The sequence below is a fragment of the Eubalaena glacialis genome, chromosome 12, assembly GCF_028564815.1.
Source record: "Eubalaena glacialis isolate mEubGla1 chromosome 12, mEubGla1.1.hap2.+ XY, whole genome shotgun sequence".
Taxonomy (NCBI): Eukaryota; Metazoa; Chordata; class Mammalia; order Artiodactyla; family Balaenidae; genus Eubalaena; species Eubalaena glacialis.
In genome coordinates, this window is record NC_083727.1 from 43,839,497 (window position 1) to 43,859,950 (window position 20,454).

At 36.4% G+C, this 20,454-nt stretch overlaps 1 protein-coding gene across 1 annotated transcript; it reads right to left on the bottom strand.

The window, feature by feature from the left end:
* Positions 1-1,710: 1,710 nt before the first annotated feature.
* Positions 1,711-18,507, bottom strand: LOC133102527 (nephrocan-like). Its single transcript, XM_061207522.1, has 3 exons — positions 18,319-18,507; positions 10,917-11,818; positions 1,711-2,160 (listed from the first exon to the last, which is right to left on the bottom strand). Exons 1-3 carry the CDS (start codon positions 18,505-18,507, stop codon positions 1,713-1,715), a joined length of 1,539 nt encoding a protein of 512 aa, XP_061063505.1. The 3' UTR covers positions 1,711-1,712.
* Positions 18,508-20,454: the final 1,947 nt, after the last annotated feature.

Here is a 20,454-nt window from a genome sequence, read left to right on the forward strand (position 1 = left end):
TAACACATTAGAAGAATTGAAGCCCCACACGATAGCAAGGAAAATCATATGAGTTCCCTTATTGCTGTGCATCTGTGCATATATACTTGGGATACCTGTCAATGTGCCAGGAAGTACTAGAAACCACACTATTAACAGGCTTTTCTCCAAGGAATATCAATGTTATAAAGATTTGGGGAGAAGAAAATATGGACATCAAGCAAGTAATGTAAAATTTGCACAAAAGTTTAAGCTAAAACATGGCACTCTGGAGAAAGTTTTAGCTTCTGATGGGCATCTTTGCTCATCCACTCAAATCTCTACTGTTTCTTTCTCTGCCATTGGGGGTATTTTGATGAAAAGCCTTGTAAAATACTACAGCTGATAAATCTTAGTAATTAGAACAGCAACTGATTTGGATGGGGTTTTAGATTTATTTGCAAGTAGATGATTTTCACAAGTAGATTGATAGAGAGGAAAAAAAAATTATTCTACAGTCACACCTCTATCCCCAATCAGGCAGCTCTCAAAAGCATGCAGTTAATCAAAAGAAAGGCACTGCAGGGATTGTGGTCCTCGGAGAAAACTGAATGTAACTAAAGCACAGCTCTTTTCAGGAAGGCTATTGTAGGGACATCTGTGGTAATTACAGTGCCAGTTTACATTTCCCTTTCTGGTTTCCCTTTGGTCTTGGTGAGACTGTCAAAGAGTAGCTTTGGCTACTGTCCCTTAGCCAAAGGCAAACATGTGACTCAAGCTGGAACAATTAGTCTCTCCCTCTGGGGATGTGACTCTTGAGAAGAGGGAAGCTAACAGTGCTAATAGTGGGAACACTTCGTTCTGCAGAGAGAACCCTGAAGAAGCTTAAGGACTCTTCATTACGTTCTTCTGCCTGGGGCCCAGGAGCAGATCTGATCCCCGTCCTTTCCAGATTCTCCAGATTTTCCTTTGATTCTGTGAGCTATTCCCAACCTTTCCAATAAATTATTTCTTGCTTAAGTTGGAGTCAGTTTTTATTACTTATAAACAAAAGCCTGTAGTGCAGGTCTATAGGTACCAGCTTCATACACAAAATCATCACTTTTTATTTGATAAAATGAACTACTCTATTTGCAAGAAGTTAGTTAGATAGAGATTTTATTGGGCATTACTATTAGTATAAAATACAAACAAATTACTTTTAACATGGAAGGAATCTTACATCTTCTGACCATTCCTTTCTACTTTCCTCCCCCCAACCTCAACTTGTCTTAACCCTCACTTCATTCTTAAAAAGAAAGAGAAAAACTTATACAAAGAATCTTGTATATCTAAATGTATTATATATTTCTACTTAAGATATTGAACATTAAAAAAGTTTTTTTCTGGAGCACAGAGGATCTTTAGGGCAGTGAAACTACTCTGTGTGATATTATAGTGGTAAATACATGTCATTATATATTTGTCCAAACCCAGAGTACGTACAACACCAAGAGTGAACCCTAATGTAAACTATGGACTTTAGGTGATTATGACCTGTCAATAGAGATTCATCAACTGTAACAAATGTTCCATTCTGGTGGGACATGTTGTAATGGGGGAGGCTATGTTTGTGTAGGGGTAGGAGGTATATAGGAAATCTCTGTACCTTCCTCTCAATTCTGCTGTGAACCTAAAACTGCTCTAAAAATGAAGTCTATTTTAAAAAAAGAAAGAAACAAAACCTTTTTCTAAACTGTAAACTAAGCTCATCCTTAATCTATCTCATAATCATAATAATCATCATCTACATTGATTCTGATGCTGGAGTGCTCTTCAGGCTTTGGTTTCTTTTTGGTCTCTTTGCTTTTCTCGGTCAGATGCAAGTGATGCTCACATTGCCTCATTATCTTCTTGGAAGACATCCAGCTCTCCCCTTGTCGTTCAGCTGGTGCTGCACATTGTCCTCCCCTCACATCTGTGCCCTTGGCCTTCAGGACCTCCCTGGCTCTCAGGAGACTGCAGGTGCAATTCCACGGATTTCCATCCAGATACAGGTGCCTGAGGCGAGGCAACACCTCCAAGGCTTTGAGGTCTAAGGCAGAGATCTTGTTGTTCCTAAGGTTTAGAACCTGAAGCTGCTTCAGATCCTTGAGCTCCCTCTCAGCAATATCCTGGATGGCATTGCCTTTTAGGTCCAGCCTTGCTAAGGTTGCCGGGAGCCTGCAAAAGCATGGAAACAGGATGTGAGAGGAGGCTGTGACCATCGTTCCATAACTGCCTAGGCAACTCAGATTGAGCAACACCCACCTTTTCTGTACCATTCTGTTCCCTCTGAAGCTAGAAAACAAGCTTTATTTTGTAAAGTTAATTAAAAGTGCAAACCTCAGTCTTATCTATAGGTCTTTAACACTTTCTCATAGGTCTTATTTTCTAGCCCTCTGATTTTTCTGGTTCCTAGCCATAAAACTCTTTAATTTTTCGTTTCAAATTGGATCATGTAACAAGTTGATAAGAAAAATAGTAAGTTTCCAACTTTTTAGTTGGCAGATGCCATGAATCAATAATTTATAGGAAAGGTAAAAATATTGAATAAAAATATGAAAAGGGTTGTTCTTCATGAATATAAAAGGTAATGAAAAATGATGCAATGTGAGAAATTAGAAATTAGAGCATCATTTTGAATTTAAATTTCAAAATTTATTTCTGATGAGGGTGTAGTGAGGTAAGAACTTAAACTCTGCTAGTGGGAGTATAAACTGGTACCATTTTGGAAACAATTTGGTAACATGTATCGAATTTAAATAACGTCATGCCTTTCAGCGTAGGAGATAATAGGAGAAGTGAATAGAGATTTATTTAAAAATATGTTTGTCACATATTTGATCATATTTATAACAGCAAAAAAATGATAAAGGGCTAATGTCCACTAATATGGAAATTAAGAGATAATGGACTATTATGTGATCATAAAAATCATGTTTTCAAATAATTTTTAAAATACCAGTTCTATAAAAAAGCTCTTCTGACTATGGCTTAAAAATCCAGAAGCTATAAAAGATCAATAAATCAACTACATTAAAAATAATAGAAAAAGAAATTGTGTATGGCAAAAGACATATGCAAAAAGTCAAAAGACAAATGATAAACTGGGGGAAATATCTGCACTTTATATCCCAGACAAAGAGCCAGTCTCCCTAATATGTAAAGGACTCTTACAAGTTGAGAAGAAAAGGTTTTAAAATAAGTCTGAAAGTGGACAAAAAGTATGAATGAAAATTCACATAAAAGCAAAGCCTTTAAGTCTTCAGCCATACTCAGAATAGAGAAATGAAGTATAAAACCACACAGAGATTCCATTTCTCAACTATCAGATTGGTAAAAAATCTTAATCCTTAGCAATACATTCTGTGGGCAAAGCCATGAAGAAGCAGACAATCTCATACATAGCTTGGTGGGAGCTGAAAATGGCACGGCTCCTGTGGAGAATTTAGCAAAGCCTAACAAAATAACATGTGCATTTACCCTTCGACCCAGCAATTTCATTTCTAGGTAAAATCTCTGAAGATGTGATATTTTATATCCACAAACATATCCATATTTTATATCCACAAACATAAAACAGCACATGTGTATTTCTTATGGTATTATTTATAATAGCAAAAGACTGTAAACAACCCAGTACAACAGTAAAGAACTACTATGCAGCCTTGAAAAAGAAAGAGGCTGGTCTCTATGAATTACCCATAAAATGACTTCTAGAAAGTATTGTTAAAGGGAAAAAAAACAAGAAGTGGAATAGTGTATGTAGTATCTTAGTTTTTGTGTAAGAGGGAAATAAGAATACATGTACACATTTTGCTTGTTTTTGAAAAAAAAAAAAGATAAAGATAAACCAGAAGTGAATTAAAATAGTTACTTATAGGGAGTGTTTGGTTCCATATGGTTTTAACTTTTGAATCATGTTAATGTTTTACGTAAAACAAATAAAAACAAAACAAAGCCCTAAAATTGAACACAAGCCAAAACAAACAAATCTAATTAACTAATCAAATGTTTATGTTGATAATGTAACCATATAAAATAAAGAAAAAGTACTCTGAATAGCATTAGTAGAGATAGCTAAGCCTTAGACTCTAAAAACAAAAGGATCTGCATAGAAATTTCTCTCAGTATATTTATTGTTAATATATACTCTTAGTAATACAATTTCAAAACTTTTTAATGAATACTGTAAGATAAAGAAAATAAGTAAATATATTAATCTTATTAGGAACCAAGATTTTCATTGTAAGAGAAAAAGATACAAATATAAAGTAAGAGAAGAAAACACTCTCTCTAATGTTAATAGGAATTGGAAATACCAATGTGAATTTATGATTTTAAAAAAAATATATTTTCTACCTCTGTATACTGAAAGGACCTAAAAGCAATATTACGCACTAGTAGCAATGTGATCCCAATAGCATAAGCTCACTGAACACACAGATCTTAGTTTCAGAATTCCAGTCTCTACTTAAAAGAAGCAAGGCTTCAATAAACAACAAGGCCCTACTGTTTAGCACAGGGAACTATAATCAATATCCTGTGATAAACTATAATGGAAAAAATATGGAAAGGAATATATATATGTATAACTGAATCATTTGGCTGGACAGCAGAAATTAACACAACATTGTAAATCAACTATACTTCGATAAAATTAAAAAAAAAAAAAGAAGCAAGACTTCTTGGAAAAATGGCTAATTCCATGTCTGGGGCAAGATAAGCTGGAATGTCTGAACTGGAATGCAATGAAGTGTTCAAAGATTAGTGGAACACCTATCATGATGGTTGCTATCAAAAATCCAGGAAATAACAAGTGTTAACAAGAATGTGGAGAAATTGGAAACTTTGTGCCCTGTTGATGGGAGTGTAAAATGGTACAGTCAATATGGAACACAGTATGGGTGGTTCCCCCCCAAGTTAAAACTATACTTGCATATGATCCAGCAATTGCACTTTTGCGTATATACTCAAAAGAATTGAAAGCAAGGTCTCAAAGAGATATTTATACACCCATGTTATACTCCCATATTGAATTCACAGTAGTTAAAATGTGGAAGCAATCCAAGTGTCCACTGATGGATGAATGAATAAGCAAAATACAAGATACAAGTACATACAATGGAATATTATTCAGCCTTGAAAGGAAGGAAATTCTGACACATGCTACAACATGAATAAGGATATTATGCTAAGTGGAAAAAGCCTGTCACAAAAAGATAACTACTGTATGATTCCACTTACATAAGATATCTAGAGTAGTCAGATTCATAGAAACAGGAAGTAGAATGGTGGTTGTCAGGGGGTGAGGGGAGGAGGGAAATGAGGAGTTGTTTAATGGGTGCAGAGTTTTGGTTTTGCAAGATGAAAAAGTTCTGGAGACTGGTTGCACAACACTGTGAAGATACTTAACAATATTGAATTGTACACGTAAAAATTATTAATTGTAACATAAATTTTATGTTATGTGTATTTTACCACAATTTTTTAAAAAGAGAGGTAATGGAATCATGTCTCATGAACATAGGAACCAGCTTGGAGGGGCTCCCACTAGCCAAATTTGGGGAAATTTGAGCACCAAAAGAGACTAGCAACTATAAATGATCATAACACACTGAATGAGTTAAGATCCCTGGGTCCATAGTGATACTTGGAAAAAATAGAAAAGGGAAAATGGAGAGAAAAACCACACTATAATGTTAAATGGAAAAAATAGAAAACAAAATTGACTGATCTCAAATACATAAAAACAAATTATCTCTAGGCATAGGTTCTGGTTGAACAGTTATGGGTGACTTTTTTATTTTTCAGCACACTAAGTTTTCAACTTGAACAGGTATTTCTTTATAATCAGGAAAAAAAAATTTTAACTGTGGATACCAATTTGAAAAGTGTCATGCTAATGCCTGTTGATAAAAAATAAATAATAATCACAATTGTGAACTGAAAATCTTTCTGCTAGTCAACAACTTTATATTAAGTGCTATTCTCTTTGTGAAGTACAAGAAGTGAGAAAGCTTTATAGGAAAAAAAGTCCCTTGAAATACCATCTGAATGCTATCTTCATACAGTGTGAACATATTAGATGTACATTTCATTCTTTTTAGTATTTAGTGAATTTTTTTGTGGTGGTCCCCGTCATATGATTGCTATGTCAAAGAGAAAAAAACAAATGAATTTAACCATATTTTATGACAATATTACCTTTTGTTTGTTATAGTATTATTCTTATATGAATTTCATTCTGAAACGTTAATCTTTTAGGTTATTGGCACTTAGCCTAAATTTTGCCCTTGTTTTTTTCTTTGATACTTACATTTTATATTTATATATATTTATGTTCATGTATTTTATATTTGTATTCCTCTTCATGAATATAAAATACATATACATACATAATACATATACATACATAAGTACTTGTATTATGTATTGTTATGTATAATACATATACATACATAAGTACTTGTATTATATATTGTTATGTATAATACATATACATACATAAGTACTTGTATGATGTATTGTTATGTATAATACATATACATACATAAGTACTTGTATTATGTATTATTATATTACGTATTATTATATTATATACATATACTTGTATTATGTATGTATTATACATACATAATACATATACATACATAAGTACTTGCGCTTTTGAGTATTTTAAAGTCTTATTTGTTTAAAGTGCTTTCTTTTTGTTGGAATTAAATTTACCTAACAAAGCAGATTAAATTACCAGGGAAAATCACTCCACACATTTTAACAGTTTGATAACAGCTTCTGCAAAGACATTTCTCTCAGTCGGTTTACTGTGAATACCACTAACAATTTTCAAACTGGTATCCACAGTTTAAATTGAATTTGAAGTTAATCCCTAAGACAATGTAATTTAGTGTACACACCAGCTTATACAAGGTACATCTCTAAAAGTTATTCAGAAAATCTCTTGTGCATAGCTTTTTTTTTTTTTTCCAAGGAAAAAGGGCCTGTTAATAGGTGGTGAGGCAGTAAGCGAGACTCTGTAACTATTGAGAGTACAGGGAGCACAGCTGAGGAAAGATACGGCAGAGTAAACCAAAGAGTCAAGTCTACTTATTAAGACTTGAGTTCTAACTTTGGCTATTCTATTCACCAGCATGTGACTTTAGGTAAGTTATTTAGCTCTTTAAAGCTTCTGATTTTCCACTATACAGATGAAAATGCTCAGTACACAGAAGTTACATAAAAATGTTAGTAACGAAAATGAGCAAGCCAAGCTTTCTTTTAAACAAATACAGTTATTCAGTTCTGGGCTGGGCAGCCAAAAACTGTACCTGGTCTTAGGAGTACCTTTTTTTTTTTCTTTCATGTTTCTATGGATAACCAAAATGGCACTGTAAGAGAGATCACTAATTTCCTCCTTCTGTGACCTTTGGGTAGTCATTTATTGCTTTGATATAATTTATCTTTATAAGTCTGATTTATACAAAAAGGTAGCCCTGATTTTAAGACAAACATATGTCTAGAAATGCTATTTGTTCTTTCGGCAGTGTCGCTTTTTAGAGTAAAAAAGGGGCACACCCCCATTTTGTCTGTAGATGGCACTTGAGTAAGAGAAAATGCTGACTGGCTTCATCAGGTCGTAGAAAGCTATTCTGGATTTGAATTATCCAAATTGTGGACAAAGAAGGGGTGATGTAACTTATATTTGTTCCCCGAGCTGCAGCTTGGTGAAATGAGACGCAGCAAGAAGCAAGACCCAGGTCTTGGGTAGACTAAATTCTAAGTAGTGGAGTGTATTGTTGATAGCAGAGTAAACCTCAGAGGCTGGTGAGGGTGCAGTGCCTAAAATTCCCAGGTCCTGGGGTTAGACTGCTGTGTTTAACCCCGACTCCAAAATTTATTGACCATGTGACTTCCAGCAAGTTTCTTGATACCTCTTAACCTTAATTTCTAATCTGTAAAATAATAGGTAAAACAATGTACCTACCTTCACAGGATTGTTGTAAGGAGTAACAGGGAATAACATGTATATTCATTCACTGTTGAGCTTACTAAGCAGTTAATAAATGTTAGGTATTGTTTCTGTCTCAGTTAGCATATTTAGGCAAATGGGGTAGATATTTTAATTCATGTGTACCTAAAACCATATACCATTATTTTCCTGATGAAATGTAGATTGCAGGATGGTAGACAGAGGAAGGGATTTGTGGAAACAGTTTGTGATAGGATACACAACGAGCGACTAACACGTTAGGTTAGGTTAGGTTAGCAACTAGCACAGATAGGTTGCCTGTGTTTACAGTTTATTTATAGAACACTGAATTTTAAAGTGTAGTTTTGTGTATGAATAAGAAGCATTCAAATAAAAAGAAAGAGTGTAACGTTTAAAGCTCATAAATAAAAGTCTCAAAATTCAAATATAAGGAATAGATAGTATTGTGTTTTAATTCTTTATGGGAGGAAAACCACGGGAAAATTTTTTGGGGTCCTTCCCACTTTCCAATTTAAAGAAAAGTTGGGGAATGGGGGTTTTGGAAGCAGCGGTCGTGATGGGGAATTTAAAAATCACTCTCTACAGGAACATTGCTCTCATAACAGGCCAGGTTCTTTGACAAAGCAGACAGTTGTGTTGTTTCATTTAAGCCTCATAGGAGAAGCCCCCTGGTATCTTGTTTCTTGCCCCATTGTCCTTTCCTAGTAGTTCTCAAACCTGGCTACACATTAAATTCGTCTGGGGAGCTTTTAAAAAATACCGATGCCTGGGCCACAACCCTAGGGTGTCTGATTTAATTGGTTTGAAATGAGGTCTAGGCATGAGTAGGCTTTTTAAAAGTTCTCCAGATAATTCCATCGTAAAGTCAGACTTGAAAATTAGGGTTAGCTCAGGCTTGCAATTCCATTATACACTCTGTTGGGTAAAAACTTTGTGCTTTCTGTAGTCACTTATTAAAACACAAATACCCTGGCAGGAGTAAATAATTAAGCTATTTTTCACTCATTAAACTTAGCAGGATTACTTCACCAAATGCTTTCTAAAGGTCACCCGAATAGAAAAGCCCACCGAGTTCACAGTTTTGCCCATGGCTGTCATAGCCTGCTGAGAATCCTTATGTGATACAGTCACTCCCTAACCTGTTTGATGAGTTTTTATTTTATACACGATTTTTTGTTTGGAGGAGGAGCATGCAGTAATAGAAAATAAGGCTTGAACATAGTAGAGAAATTATTTAAATAACAACAAGAATTAGAGTCCTGAAATACTGCCCGCATGTTCTTGCCTTCAGGGCTGTTCTGTCTAGAACACTTTTTCCCCCAGACAGCTTCACAACTACATCCCTCACCTCCTTCCAGTCTTTGCTCAGAGCTTTCCTTTTCAGGAGGGTTACCATGATTACCTTATTGAAAATTGCAACCAGCCACCCTCGTTCACTGTAGTCCTGAACCTGGTAATCCTGCCCCTTTTTGTTGTTAATTATAACACCTAACACTATCTAAATATTATATACTTTACTTACATATTACGTTGTCACTCTTTCCCTGCTAGAATTTAAGCTGTACAGAACAAGAAGCTTTATCTCTTTTATTACACTGATGTATCCCAAGTGCCTGGTAAAGTACCTGGCACATGGTGAATGCTCAAAACATACTTGTTGAATTAAATTAATTGTATGCACATGCTTAGGCATTAAGAGAAATTGATTACTTTCAAATCATCCTCAATATATAATTTAAAATACTGATTTCAGTTCGAAAAACCACGTTTCAATGTTTTGCATTGGGTACAGTGCAAAAAAAATGAACATCTGTCCATATCAGATAATTTTTTCCTTTCTCATTGACAAGAAAAATTATCATAATGAACACTGATAATAAGTAAATCAAGCGCCACAGGATTCTACAGAAGCCAGAAGCTGGTACATTAATTATGAGAAGTTTGATAATAATAATAGGGCAGGAAGCCTCTTTTTCTATAAAGTGCTGAAAGGAAAAAGAATCCACTGATAGACACATTTAATAAACAACGTAATATCTTTTTTAGGAGAATAATAGTACTTATTCTACTGTTTTTTAATTCTACTTTAAAATGTGGAACATGTGATAAAGTTTAAATAAATAGGATCAATTAATGTAAGCATGTACATTAGTTATAGATTATGACTGGTTAGGGGGAACAGGTACAGTGGGTTGGGTATAGAAGGAGGGATATTTGGAAGAGAAATTGTCAGAGTATGAGGGTGTGTGTGTTTGTGTGAGAGAGAAAGAGAACAGAAGAAACAACCAAAAACAGAAAGTAAGACGGACACAAATTGTCTCACACACTCACAGACAGACACCCAGAGAAATAAGCAGCACCCCTTAAGCCCTTTAAAAATCACAGCACTGAGAAGAGCATGAGGCTCCCAATACATAATTCAAAATAAAAGCAATGTTAGATTACAGAGTTTTGATTTTTTTCCCATAAATACTACTTCAATGCTTTTTAAAAATATAAATGTCTTACTACATTACCCCCCCCCCCCGCCCCACCTCATTTTTTCCTGGTGTCCTTGCTTTGCTAGTGGTTAAGCATATGCCTAGTCGGCCTGTTGCTAGATCCAGGCCATATACTTAGAAACCAGAACACAGTTTTACAAGTAACATCCCCCTATGATGTTTGTTACCATACGTCCCCAAAGTGGCATTGCATATTTTCACATACAGATGTCCCCTGTTGGTGTCTTGTCCTACAGGCAAGATAAGTTAAGTTAGTGCAGGGGTCAGCTTGAGGGCTGGAGATTCCAAACCCCTGTTTAAATCTTCCACCCCTGAACCCTTGGATAGCCTTGATCAGATACTTTATGTTTGCTTGGATGACTTTTCTTGCTTGTATAATGTACTTAGTTGTCCCAGTTTTTGGAAAACTTTTTTAGTAGTTACTGTAAATGATAACGTTCACTTACCGTAGAGGTATAGACAAGAGAAGGTTCTGCTCCATGGCCAGGTTGGAGAGCTGGGAACACCTCTGCAGGGCTCCAGGTTCGAACAAGCTGACAATGTTGTTGTCCAGAAACAAATGTTTCAAATCTCGGAGGTCCTGGAAATCTTGTGCTGTAACTTTCTGAATCAGATTGTTGCTGATATCAAGCTTTTGTAGCCTTGCTGGTAGTCTGAGGGGCAACGTTTGAAGCTGGTTTTGGGACAGCTCAAGGGTAGTTAAATTGGCAAGGAGCTGTGCCCCATCGATGGAAGAGAGTGAGTTTTCTGACAGGTAAAGATGGGAAAGATTCTCCAAATGTTTCATATCTCGAAACCTTACCACTTTGAGCCGGTTTCTCTCCATTTTTAATGAGAGCAAGGATTTGGGCAGGTTAATAGGAATTTTAGTCAGAAAGTTACTACTGAAACTGAGAAACTGCAAAGAATGAAGAGAAGTGAAGAAGCTAGCTGGTATGAGATGTAGCTTATTATTCTCCATGCTCAGATGTTTCAGATGGGGAAGTGCCAGTGGTCCATTCACAGACTCGATATTGTTGCTGTCCAACACCAAGCTTTGCAAACTGACAAGAGAGGAAAGCATGCTGGGAGAGAGAGAAGAGATCAGATTGTTTTTCAGTTCAAGGATTTTTAATTTCTTCAGTCCTTCAAAATCAGATCCGTGAAGGACATATATTGAATTATCATTTAGTTTTAACACTTCAAGACTGGCTGGGAGAGCACTGGGGACCCGTCTTAACTTATTTTTCCAGAGTTCCAAGGTCTTCAAAGTACTCAGAGTCTTGAAAGTGTCATTTTCTACTGACTCTGTTCCACTAGCCAGCAGAATAAAATCTTCTAGAGCTGACATTTGGGTGAAGTTAGACAGCTACAAAAAAAGCAGGGATGGGGAATGGGGAAGAAAAGCAGTAAATTAGGATTATTGTAAGAAAAAAAAAGCCATATACATTATCATTCAATACTAATGATACTTCAGATTTCCCTTCAGGATCTATTTAAATATCTCTTGGAAAAGGATAGAAACTCAGGTCCTGACCATTTTTATTCACTTGCTAACAGTATAAGACGTCTAAAATACTTTAAGCACTTTCACACACTATTGGTAGGCATAAAGTTGGCCAACTTTTGCTGCGTATTCTTTGACCCAGCAAGTTTACTTCTAGGTAGAAGTACTTACAAATTGCACAATGATTTATGCAATAGGATGTTCTTGGTTGCATCATCTTGTAATAGCCAAAAAAGAAACAATCTGGAAATCTTTCACCAAACTATTAACTAGAGTTTCTAACTCTAGGGGATAAAATTATAAGGAATTTTCATTATCTATCTACATTTTGCAATGTTTAGATTTTTTAAAATTATAAATTACCTTTTTAACAATTTAAGCATTAGAAGTAAAAAAAATTTAATGTCCTAGATACTGCTATCACTAGAATGGGCCTATCAGAAAAACATTTTCAACTGTATAATAGTTTGGAAAACTAACCTCGTTGTTCCTACCGGCCAATTTACGCTTCACTGATGAAAAAGGTTCATGAAGAAACAAACAGGATACATGTGTCTCCATCTCTGTAGAGCAAGGAGTCCATTCATGCATATATCCCAGACCTAATGCTATTCCTCTCCTATATTTTAGAAATGACCAAATCTGCTGTACTTTCTCCATGGTTTGCAAGTTCAAGCACCCCTATCTCTCCACATATCCTCCAAACTCCTCCTAGGTGGACATCCACCTCTTTTCTAGGATGATGTAATTTGGTATTTGGTTCTCAGAGTAAAATCATGTTTAGGCAAAAAGAGGAATTGTTCCAGATTTTCCTGAGCTTGATAAATCTTCACAATACTTTCAACCTGCTTTAGAATTCAATTAAGCTGTAATTTTCGGTGTACACTTTTATGTCTTACTATCTACAGTTTCTAAATGTTTGATTTAATTGTGAAGTGGAGCTCTTTTGTAACATCAATACATGATTAACACCTTAAAAGTGGGTTAATTTTGCATCACATATTTGTTACAGGTATTTATATTATGGGAAGACATGTGATGTGAATTATGGTATATTTTAAAGTAGCTCCTAATATGATACTCTAGTAGAAGAATCTCATGTTAAAAACTCCATAAACAGATGTTTTTAATCATAATAGTTTTGATAGCTGCCTTGGCTTATATATTGCTACTAACATTTGATATTTTCTTAATGATTAATCAGATGTATTAATTAGTCTTAATCCCAAGATCAATAGCTTTTTTTTTTTGCATTTGTTGAGCATCTACAAGTTCCAAGTACTTTTTTATATGTTATCATTAATTCTCCTAATAACCCTGAAAGTTTGGTATCGTCAAACTTGAAAGAGTTGAGAATTTCAACAAAGTCCATTGGACTCCAAAGCCCTTTCTTCCTCAACTCATCATTTTCTAATACATTTTCCATTGCCTGTGGTCTATAATTAATGTTTTTCAAAAAAGACTCAAGATCTGGACACAGATCATAGAGTTTTAGAAAAGCAGAAATTTTAGAGATTATCTAGTCCAAATCTTCCATACAAGGGATGAGGCCAAAAAAAAATTAAATGACCTGTCCAAGATTCAGTGTTGTTTAATCTATTCTTCATTCTGAAGTACCTTTTTCTAGGCTTTCTTTCATGTAAAGTCATAATTGACTCTACACATAGCTTTTCACCTTTGGGACTGTTGATCTCCCCCAAAAAAGACCTTGGTGTTGCAAATGCTTCTACTTCTATCTGAGTGACCACAGACCCTAAAAGATTGCTGACTATGTAGCAAGTCTCGGAGATGACATGGATCTGAATGGGCAATTTCTATGGGGACTAGACAAAGAGTGGTGTCAAAGCTTCAATTTGTCTTCATTTCTATTTGTAAAGTATATAGACTAGCTAAATAGTAAATATAGGTCATTTTCTTAACTGAGTCCAGTGAATAGTTATTTCCTATTATTAAGCATAGAGAACCTTTGATCTTTATTAGGTCAATGCAGATTACTTTTGATTATTATTAGTTAAAATGGCCACCATTTTCTAAGTATTTACTATGCTTATCTTTGCAAAGATGTATGTGTAAGCATGATTATTCCCTTTTCAATGAGGTAAACTCAAGAAGGCAAAACAAAATGTCCAAGTATGTCTTGCTAGTAAGTGGAAAAGTTGGGCTTCCAACCCAGATTTACCTTACCCCAACACATATATTTTTAACCTTAGTGTTTATAACATGCATTTAGCTGAAGAATATAGAGTTCTGGTGCCACAAACAGTGAGGAAGACACCCAATGATTTTCAACTTATCAGTTGAGTTTGCAGAGCTGACAAAGGGAAAAAAATTCTGCCAGACCTGTTTTTCCATTTCCATGGCCTAAGCAGGGTTGTGCTCAAGAGATGTGGAAAGAGATGCTTTTGCCCTGCAGCTAAACTTGGGGCTGCTGGCAGTTTTTCAACATTGCTTAAAAAGCAAGGCAAGTATGGCTTGGTGTTAACAATTAGGCTTAGGAAGCTTAGCTAAATAAAATTCCTGCCATCACAGTTGTACAGTTTAGTGAGCCTAATACTTATGTAGATAAAAGTTACTATATAAAAAGAAAAGTTAAAAAAGAAAAAAAACAAAGCAAACGAAGTAAAATGAAATAGAGTAGAGGGGCAACTTCTGCTGCTTTCCCCATGAAAAGGCTTTGTTTCAGGTTTTTGGGGTTTTTTTAAATTAATTAATTTATTTATTTTTGGCTGTGTTGGGTCTTCGTTTCGATGCGAGGGCTTTCTCTAGTTGCGGCAAGCGGGGGCCCCTCTTCATCGCGATGCACGGGCCTCTCACTATTGCGGCCTCTCTTGTTGTGGAGCACAGGCTCCAGATGCGCAGGCTCAGTAGTTGTGGCTCACGGGCCTAGTTGCTCCGCGGCATGTGGGTTCTTCCCAGACCAGGGCTCGAACCCGTGTCCCTTGCAGTGGCAGGCAGATTCTCAACCACTGCGCCACCAGGGAAGCCCTTGTTTCAGGTTTTAATGCTGGGCATGCCCTACTTCAAGCATTAGAAGGTTACCTGCCTTTCTTAGTCACCTTATAGGTCCAATGCACACAGGAAACTCACATATCCTCACAGTGACTGCCTCAGACATGTGTGAACCAAGCCAGCAAGGAGTTTGTAAACTATGTTGGAATTTTTTTTCTGATGATCAAAGCAACACTTATTCTCTGTAAACAATTTAAAAATTCTGGAAAGTATGGAGAGAATATAAAAAGAATCTATAATCCCCCCCCACTTGTTGATAAACTATATATTTCTTACCCAAGAGGAATTTGAAGTAGTTTCTTCTCTCCACAAAAGATGTAAAGTGCAATTATTTTAATTGACTGCCACCATAAAGAGATTTCTATTTGTCCTCTAAACATTAGAGCTAAAACTATAAAACTCTTAGAAGAAAATGTAGTTATACATTTTCATGACCTTGGGTTTGGTAAAAGCTATCTTGGATATGACACCAGGTGTAATCCTCTCCAACAGCACCCAGCTGTCCAGATATAGGAGAAACAAAGGAAAATGATCACCCTAATGTAAGACTGAGGCTTTGCTGAATAGGTGTTGAGATAATTAATTGTGGGATGCAAAGAGGGAAGGGGTAGGGAAAGAAGATAGATAAGAAATGAACTGATTATCTGAGAGAAAGTGGGTAGATCTAGGATTAGAAGTCTCCATGAAGTGGAAAGATAAGTGCAGAGTATGGCAGCTGAAGGGAAAGGACGTGATGTCCAGAGAGTGGGTATGGGAATTCAAGATTTTTGAGTGCAGAAGTTTCAGATATAACAAGGATTATGATATAAGCAAGAGGGTAGACGGCTGTGGTGAAGTGGAAATGTAGATAGATACTTTTTTATGAGTTCAAGGAATGGGACTAGGATATTGGACACTGAAGGCACACCAAAAGATGCAGGACTTAGGATGGAGAGGAAGAGTAGGAGCCAGGATGGAAGGGACCAGGGGCACAGTATAAGACACACAGAGGAACAGAGTGTTACAGTCTGATGGCATGCACCTCAAAGAAGTAGGGCTTTTTACAGATAAATGGATAAATCAAGTCCCTCTTGAGGGCAGGAACTGTGAATTTTTACTTTTTTTTTTCCAGCTGTGCTGCATGGCTTGCAGGATCTTAATTCCCTGACCAGGGATTGAACCTGGGCCATGGCAGTGAAAGCCCAGAATCCTAACCACTAGACCACCAGGGAACTCCTAGAACTGAATTTTTCATCTTTTATCCCCAGTCTCAAACACAGCATTCACAGACCCAAAGACAGTTGAATTATATGAACAAGTAACTGAAACATTTACAATTGTGGTGTGTATACACATATATGTGATATGTATGTGTATATATATGCACATATATGTGTGTATATATATGTAATTTCTATTGCTATTAATCTGAAGATCCATTTTAAGACTTTTTACTTTAAATATAGGCACCCAATTCTGTAGTTCAAACCAAATAAACAGAATGTACATTGCATTCACCAAATGCAAGTAAATTAAGGTCATTTAAAGCCTAAGGATTTTTAAGAGAGAAAAGAGAAGGATTATTGCTCAGAGCTTTCTACTTCCTTCACAAAACAATCCTCTCTTTCACCAACCTTTCTGCTGGGAACTGTGCTTCCTAGAGATAATTAACTGGGTTAAAGTCAGGGAAGTGGCAGTATTGCTGTTCAGTGAACTTAAACCAATGACAAATGAGCTCATCCAATAAGGGAATTTGATGAGAGGCATAATTTCATCTTATTGGCTGCAAAGCAGCAGTGTGGGATCATTACCAGGCTTAGTTGACACTCCAGCTCTCGGTATCTCAAGTCCTCAGGACAAATATTTAAGCATCTTGCCCTTTAACCAGGTGTCTTGCTTGAATGCTGAGACCTGACAGGGTCAGACCTGCTCTCTGGCATTAGGCACTACTGGATTAGAAGAGGAAAGTAAACAGATGATGACCAGGCAATTGTGCTTATTGAGCCTCGAAATAAATACCGTGCCACGTACTTTAAACTCCCAGTGTTTATGTGCACCTACATTAACATTTCTTAACCAAATAAAAAGGGAGGGGGGAGTGTCTCTGTTTGAAGGAAAAGTACATTCACCTGCTGACTCTCTGCACCTGGATCACAGACAGGCATTTCCTTATCTTAAGATTTGGGTCAATGAGGGAGAAGCAGTGGCCAGTAAAGGCAAACTCAGAGTCATAGAATTTTCCATCTAGAAAGTTCCTGGGATCCCCAATCTAATCCAGCCTTCTCACGTCATAAAGGTAACAAATGAGGTCTGCAGATTTTTTTAACTGCTTGTCTAAGGTAGTTCTATCTCTAGTTAGTGAGAAAACTAGAATGAGAACTCTAGTCTCTTGATGCCTTTCAAAATACCAAAGGTCAAAAACAAAAGTTTCGGCCTTCCCTGGTGGCGCAGTGGTTAAGAATCCGCCTGCCAACGCAGGGGATACGGGTTTGAACCCTGATCCTGGAGGATCCCACATGCCATGGAGCAACTAAGCCCGTGCGCCACAACTACTGAATCCCGCGTGCCTAGAGCCTGTGCTCCGCAGCAAAAGAAGCCACCGCAATGAGAAGCCCACGCACCACAACAAAGAGCAACCCCCGCTCGCTGCAACTACAGAAAGCCTGTGTGCAGCAACGAAGACCCAACGCAGCCAAAAATAAATAAGTAAAAATTTTTAAAAAGTTTCTTTGTGTTATACAAGTCAGACAAATCTATAGCACTCTTTTCAGTGCCCTCTGAATAGGTAAGCATGAAAATAGACATCATAATTAAAAGCACGTAGAATGAGAATTGCAGTAATGTGGCAAAACAAAAACACATATTTCTTCTGTATAGGTTTCCACAAAGACACTGATGCCTGGCTAGTTTGTAGGGTTTGTATGAATAATTCTCATATGCTGCATTCACCTTGATAGTCTTATAATGTTCTAAGTATCATCTGCCTTCTATGGCACATACAAAACTACTTTTCCCCTAAAAGGACTTCTTTTTAATATGGGGAGACAAAGGGGCCATATGATCTCAAACTCTTTTTGTTAAGAAACAGTTATTTCTTTACTTTTACTCTGCAACAGCATAATTAGAATTTTCAAAAATAAAAAATTAATTATAGACTCCGATTTTTGGGGGGCTACTTTCCTAAAAAGAAATATCCAGAAGCATATACCCATCTCAGTATACAGAGCAAACAGGTAGCTAGTGCAACTACCCGACTTCATCACCATCACTTTACGTTTTGATTATTTAAATCAAGTTTAACAAACCCACACTTGCCCCTCACCCTATCTCACAAAATAAAATTGCAGTAACTTGAGTGTAGAATGAGTAATTACCTGAAGGTGCTGAATTTTGCTATGACTGACGTAGAGCTTCTTGGTGGTGGAAGGAATACCTGACGGCACCTCCGTTAGCCTGTAGCATTGCACCGACTGCTCTGAATCACAGCTGCATCTTCCAGGACAGTTAGGATCAAAACCATAGCTAAGAGAGAGCAAAACAAAGAAAGCATAAAGCAGACACATCTTCCAAAACAGGGCCTTTCAGGTCGCAGGCGAGTGTTTAGGTGATGTCTCACTCTTTATACCGTGAAATCTGATTATAGAATCTTATGAATGTGTACTCTGTCAATGTAAGAAGACAGGAAAGAAAAAATTCTCAATTTGCCTGGGTTAAAATGTTAGCAACCATTACAAAGAGGAAGGCGCTTAAACATTGATAAGCTGCCTTAATATTTGTAGGTGAGCAAAACCCTATGTTATTTATGGCTTGGAAGGCTAATCTGCAAACACCTCTATTATCTGTAGTTTCCTTGTTTTGTTAAATGTGACACTAGGGAATTAGTGGGAAAAGACAAAGGGCTGTTTTATAGTGGGCTATAAAACCTTTGAATTTTCTGTGACCCTATATTAAAACCATTTTTGTGGAACTGCAACGGGCAGGTGTTTTCTTCTCACATTAACTAGTATGGGAAAATAGGCAGGTTTTCTGTTTATTATTGTTGTTTCAGTAACATTTTATTGCTAGTGAAACAATGGGGGTACAATGGAGAGATATTTAGAGCCACAGATAACTTGTTCAATTCATCTGTCACTTGATCACTCAAATATCATATATAGAAAATATTTTGTCATTCAAAAATATTGTTGACTCAAATGAGAATAAAACATAAAACTAGGTCTATTATCTTTATTTATTTGTAATAATGGAAGAAAAGGATTCTAGTTTCTTCAGAGGAACTTGGCTGTGAGTTCCTACCAGCGAGGGAAGGTTTCCCTTGTCCTGGGTGCCCCTTTGTTGTGGCTTTTTGTCTTGCTGTGATCATCCCTGCTGAAGGAATTTAAAAGCATTTTAAGCAAAAGATTATATAGAGAAGCTCTTTCCCCCTAAATGGAAGACCTAAATTTCCCCATGCTGGTTGGCCTCAGCAGATTGCTCTAAAGAAACCCTTTCTAATATTGAAAAGCTTCTCAGATCTCCTCTTCAACCTTACCTCTCTTTGCTACAATATTCATTTTGAAGGCAAAAGTTTCTTTACTTTAAGAATCAATTCATTCTATGTCCAGAGTAAGGACTTTTGTGTGCTTTTCCCAAAAGACTTGTCTACTCCTCTTTTCTCATTGTTTGCCTTCTGTTTTCTTTTACTATCAGAGACAAGAAGTGATAAGATTTCTTTTCTGTCAATATTCTGATTTTCAAGAAGCTTTATTATTTATTTCTTTTGTCCATTAATAGAATTATTTTTTAGTTTTTTGAATTTTCAAATAGCAAAGTAATGCTCAATAAAAGAAAATTTGGAAAAAGGAGCAAGGACGGGAAAAAAAAAACTTTAGTCCTGTCTCCAAATCAAACCTTTTCTCCAAATCAAACAATTTTTTTCTCTGCCTAGGCTTTGAAACGGCAAAGAGAAATACTCATTGAACACTTACTTTCTGTGTTGCTAAGAAGGTAAGTTCATATTTAGTTACTTGAAATGAAATGCCTATAAAATCCTATCCTTTCATCTACCATTAATGACAGCTAATTTTTCTGTTATGCAGCATAGCGATGAATTTCACATTCTGTCCTTTGTTGGTAGCCATGGGATTCCCTTGTCTTTGATTAATCCTTGAAATTATACTGTATAATATATTTTTATTCTTTTCCATGGTATTTCTATAGCTTTCCTGCAATTTTGGCGTTATCTCTAATATATTACTCCTTCACAATGTGAATAGTTTTGTCAGGTTTCTTCCCTCCTATAACCCAGTAGTTATAATCCTTTCTTCCCTCCTGTAACCCAGTGGTTCTTAACCAGGAGCAATTTGGCAATGTCTGGAAATATTTTTGATGACAATAAAAGGATGGCGGTGGGTTGGTAGGCAGTGCTACTGACATCTAGAAGGTAATGGCCAGGATGCTACTGAACACCCTACAACACACAGGACGGCCCGCACAACAAAGAATCATGCAGTCCAAAATGTCAGTAGTGT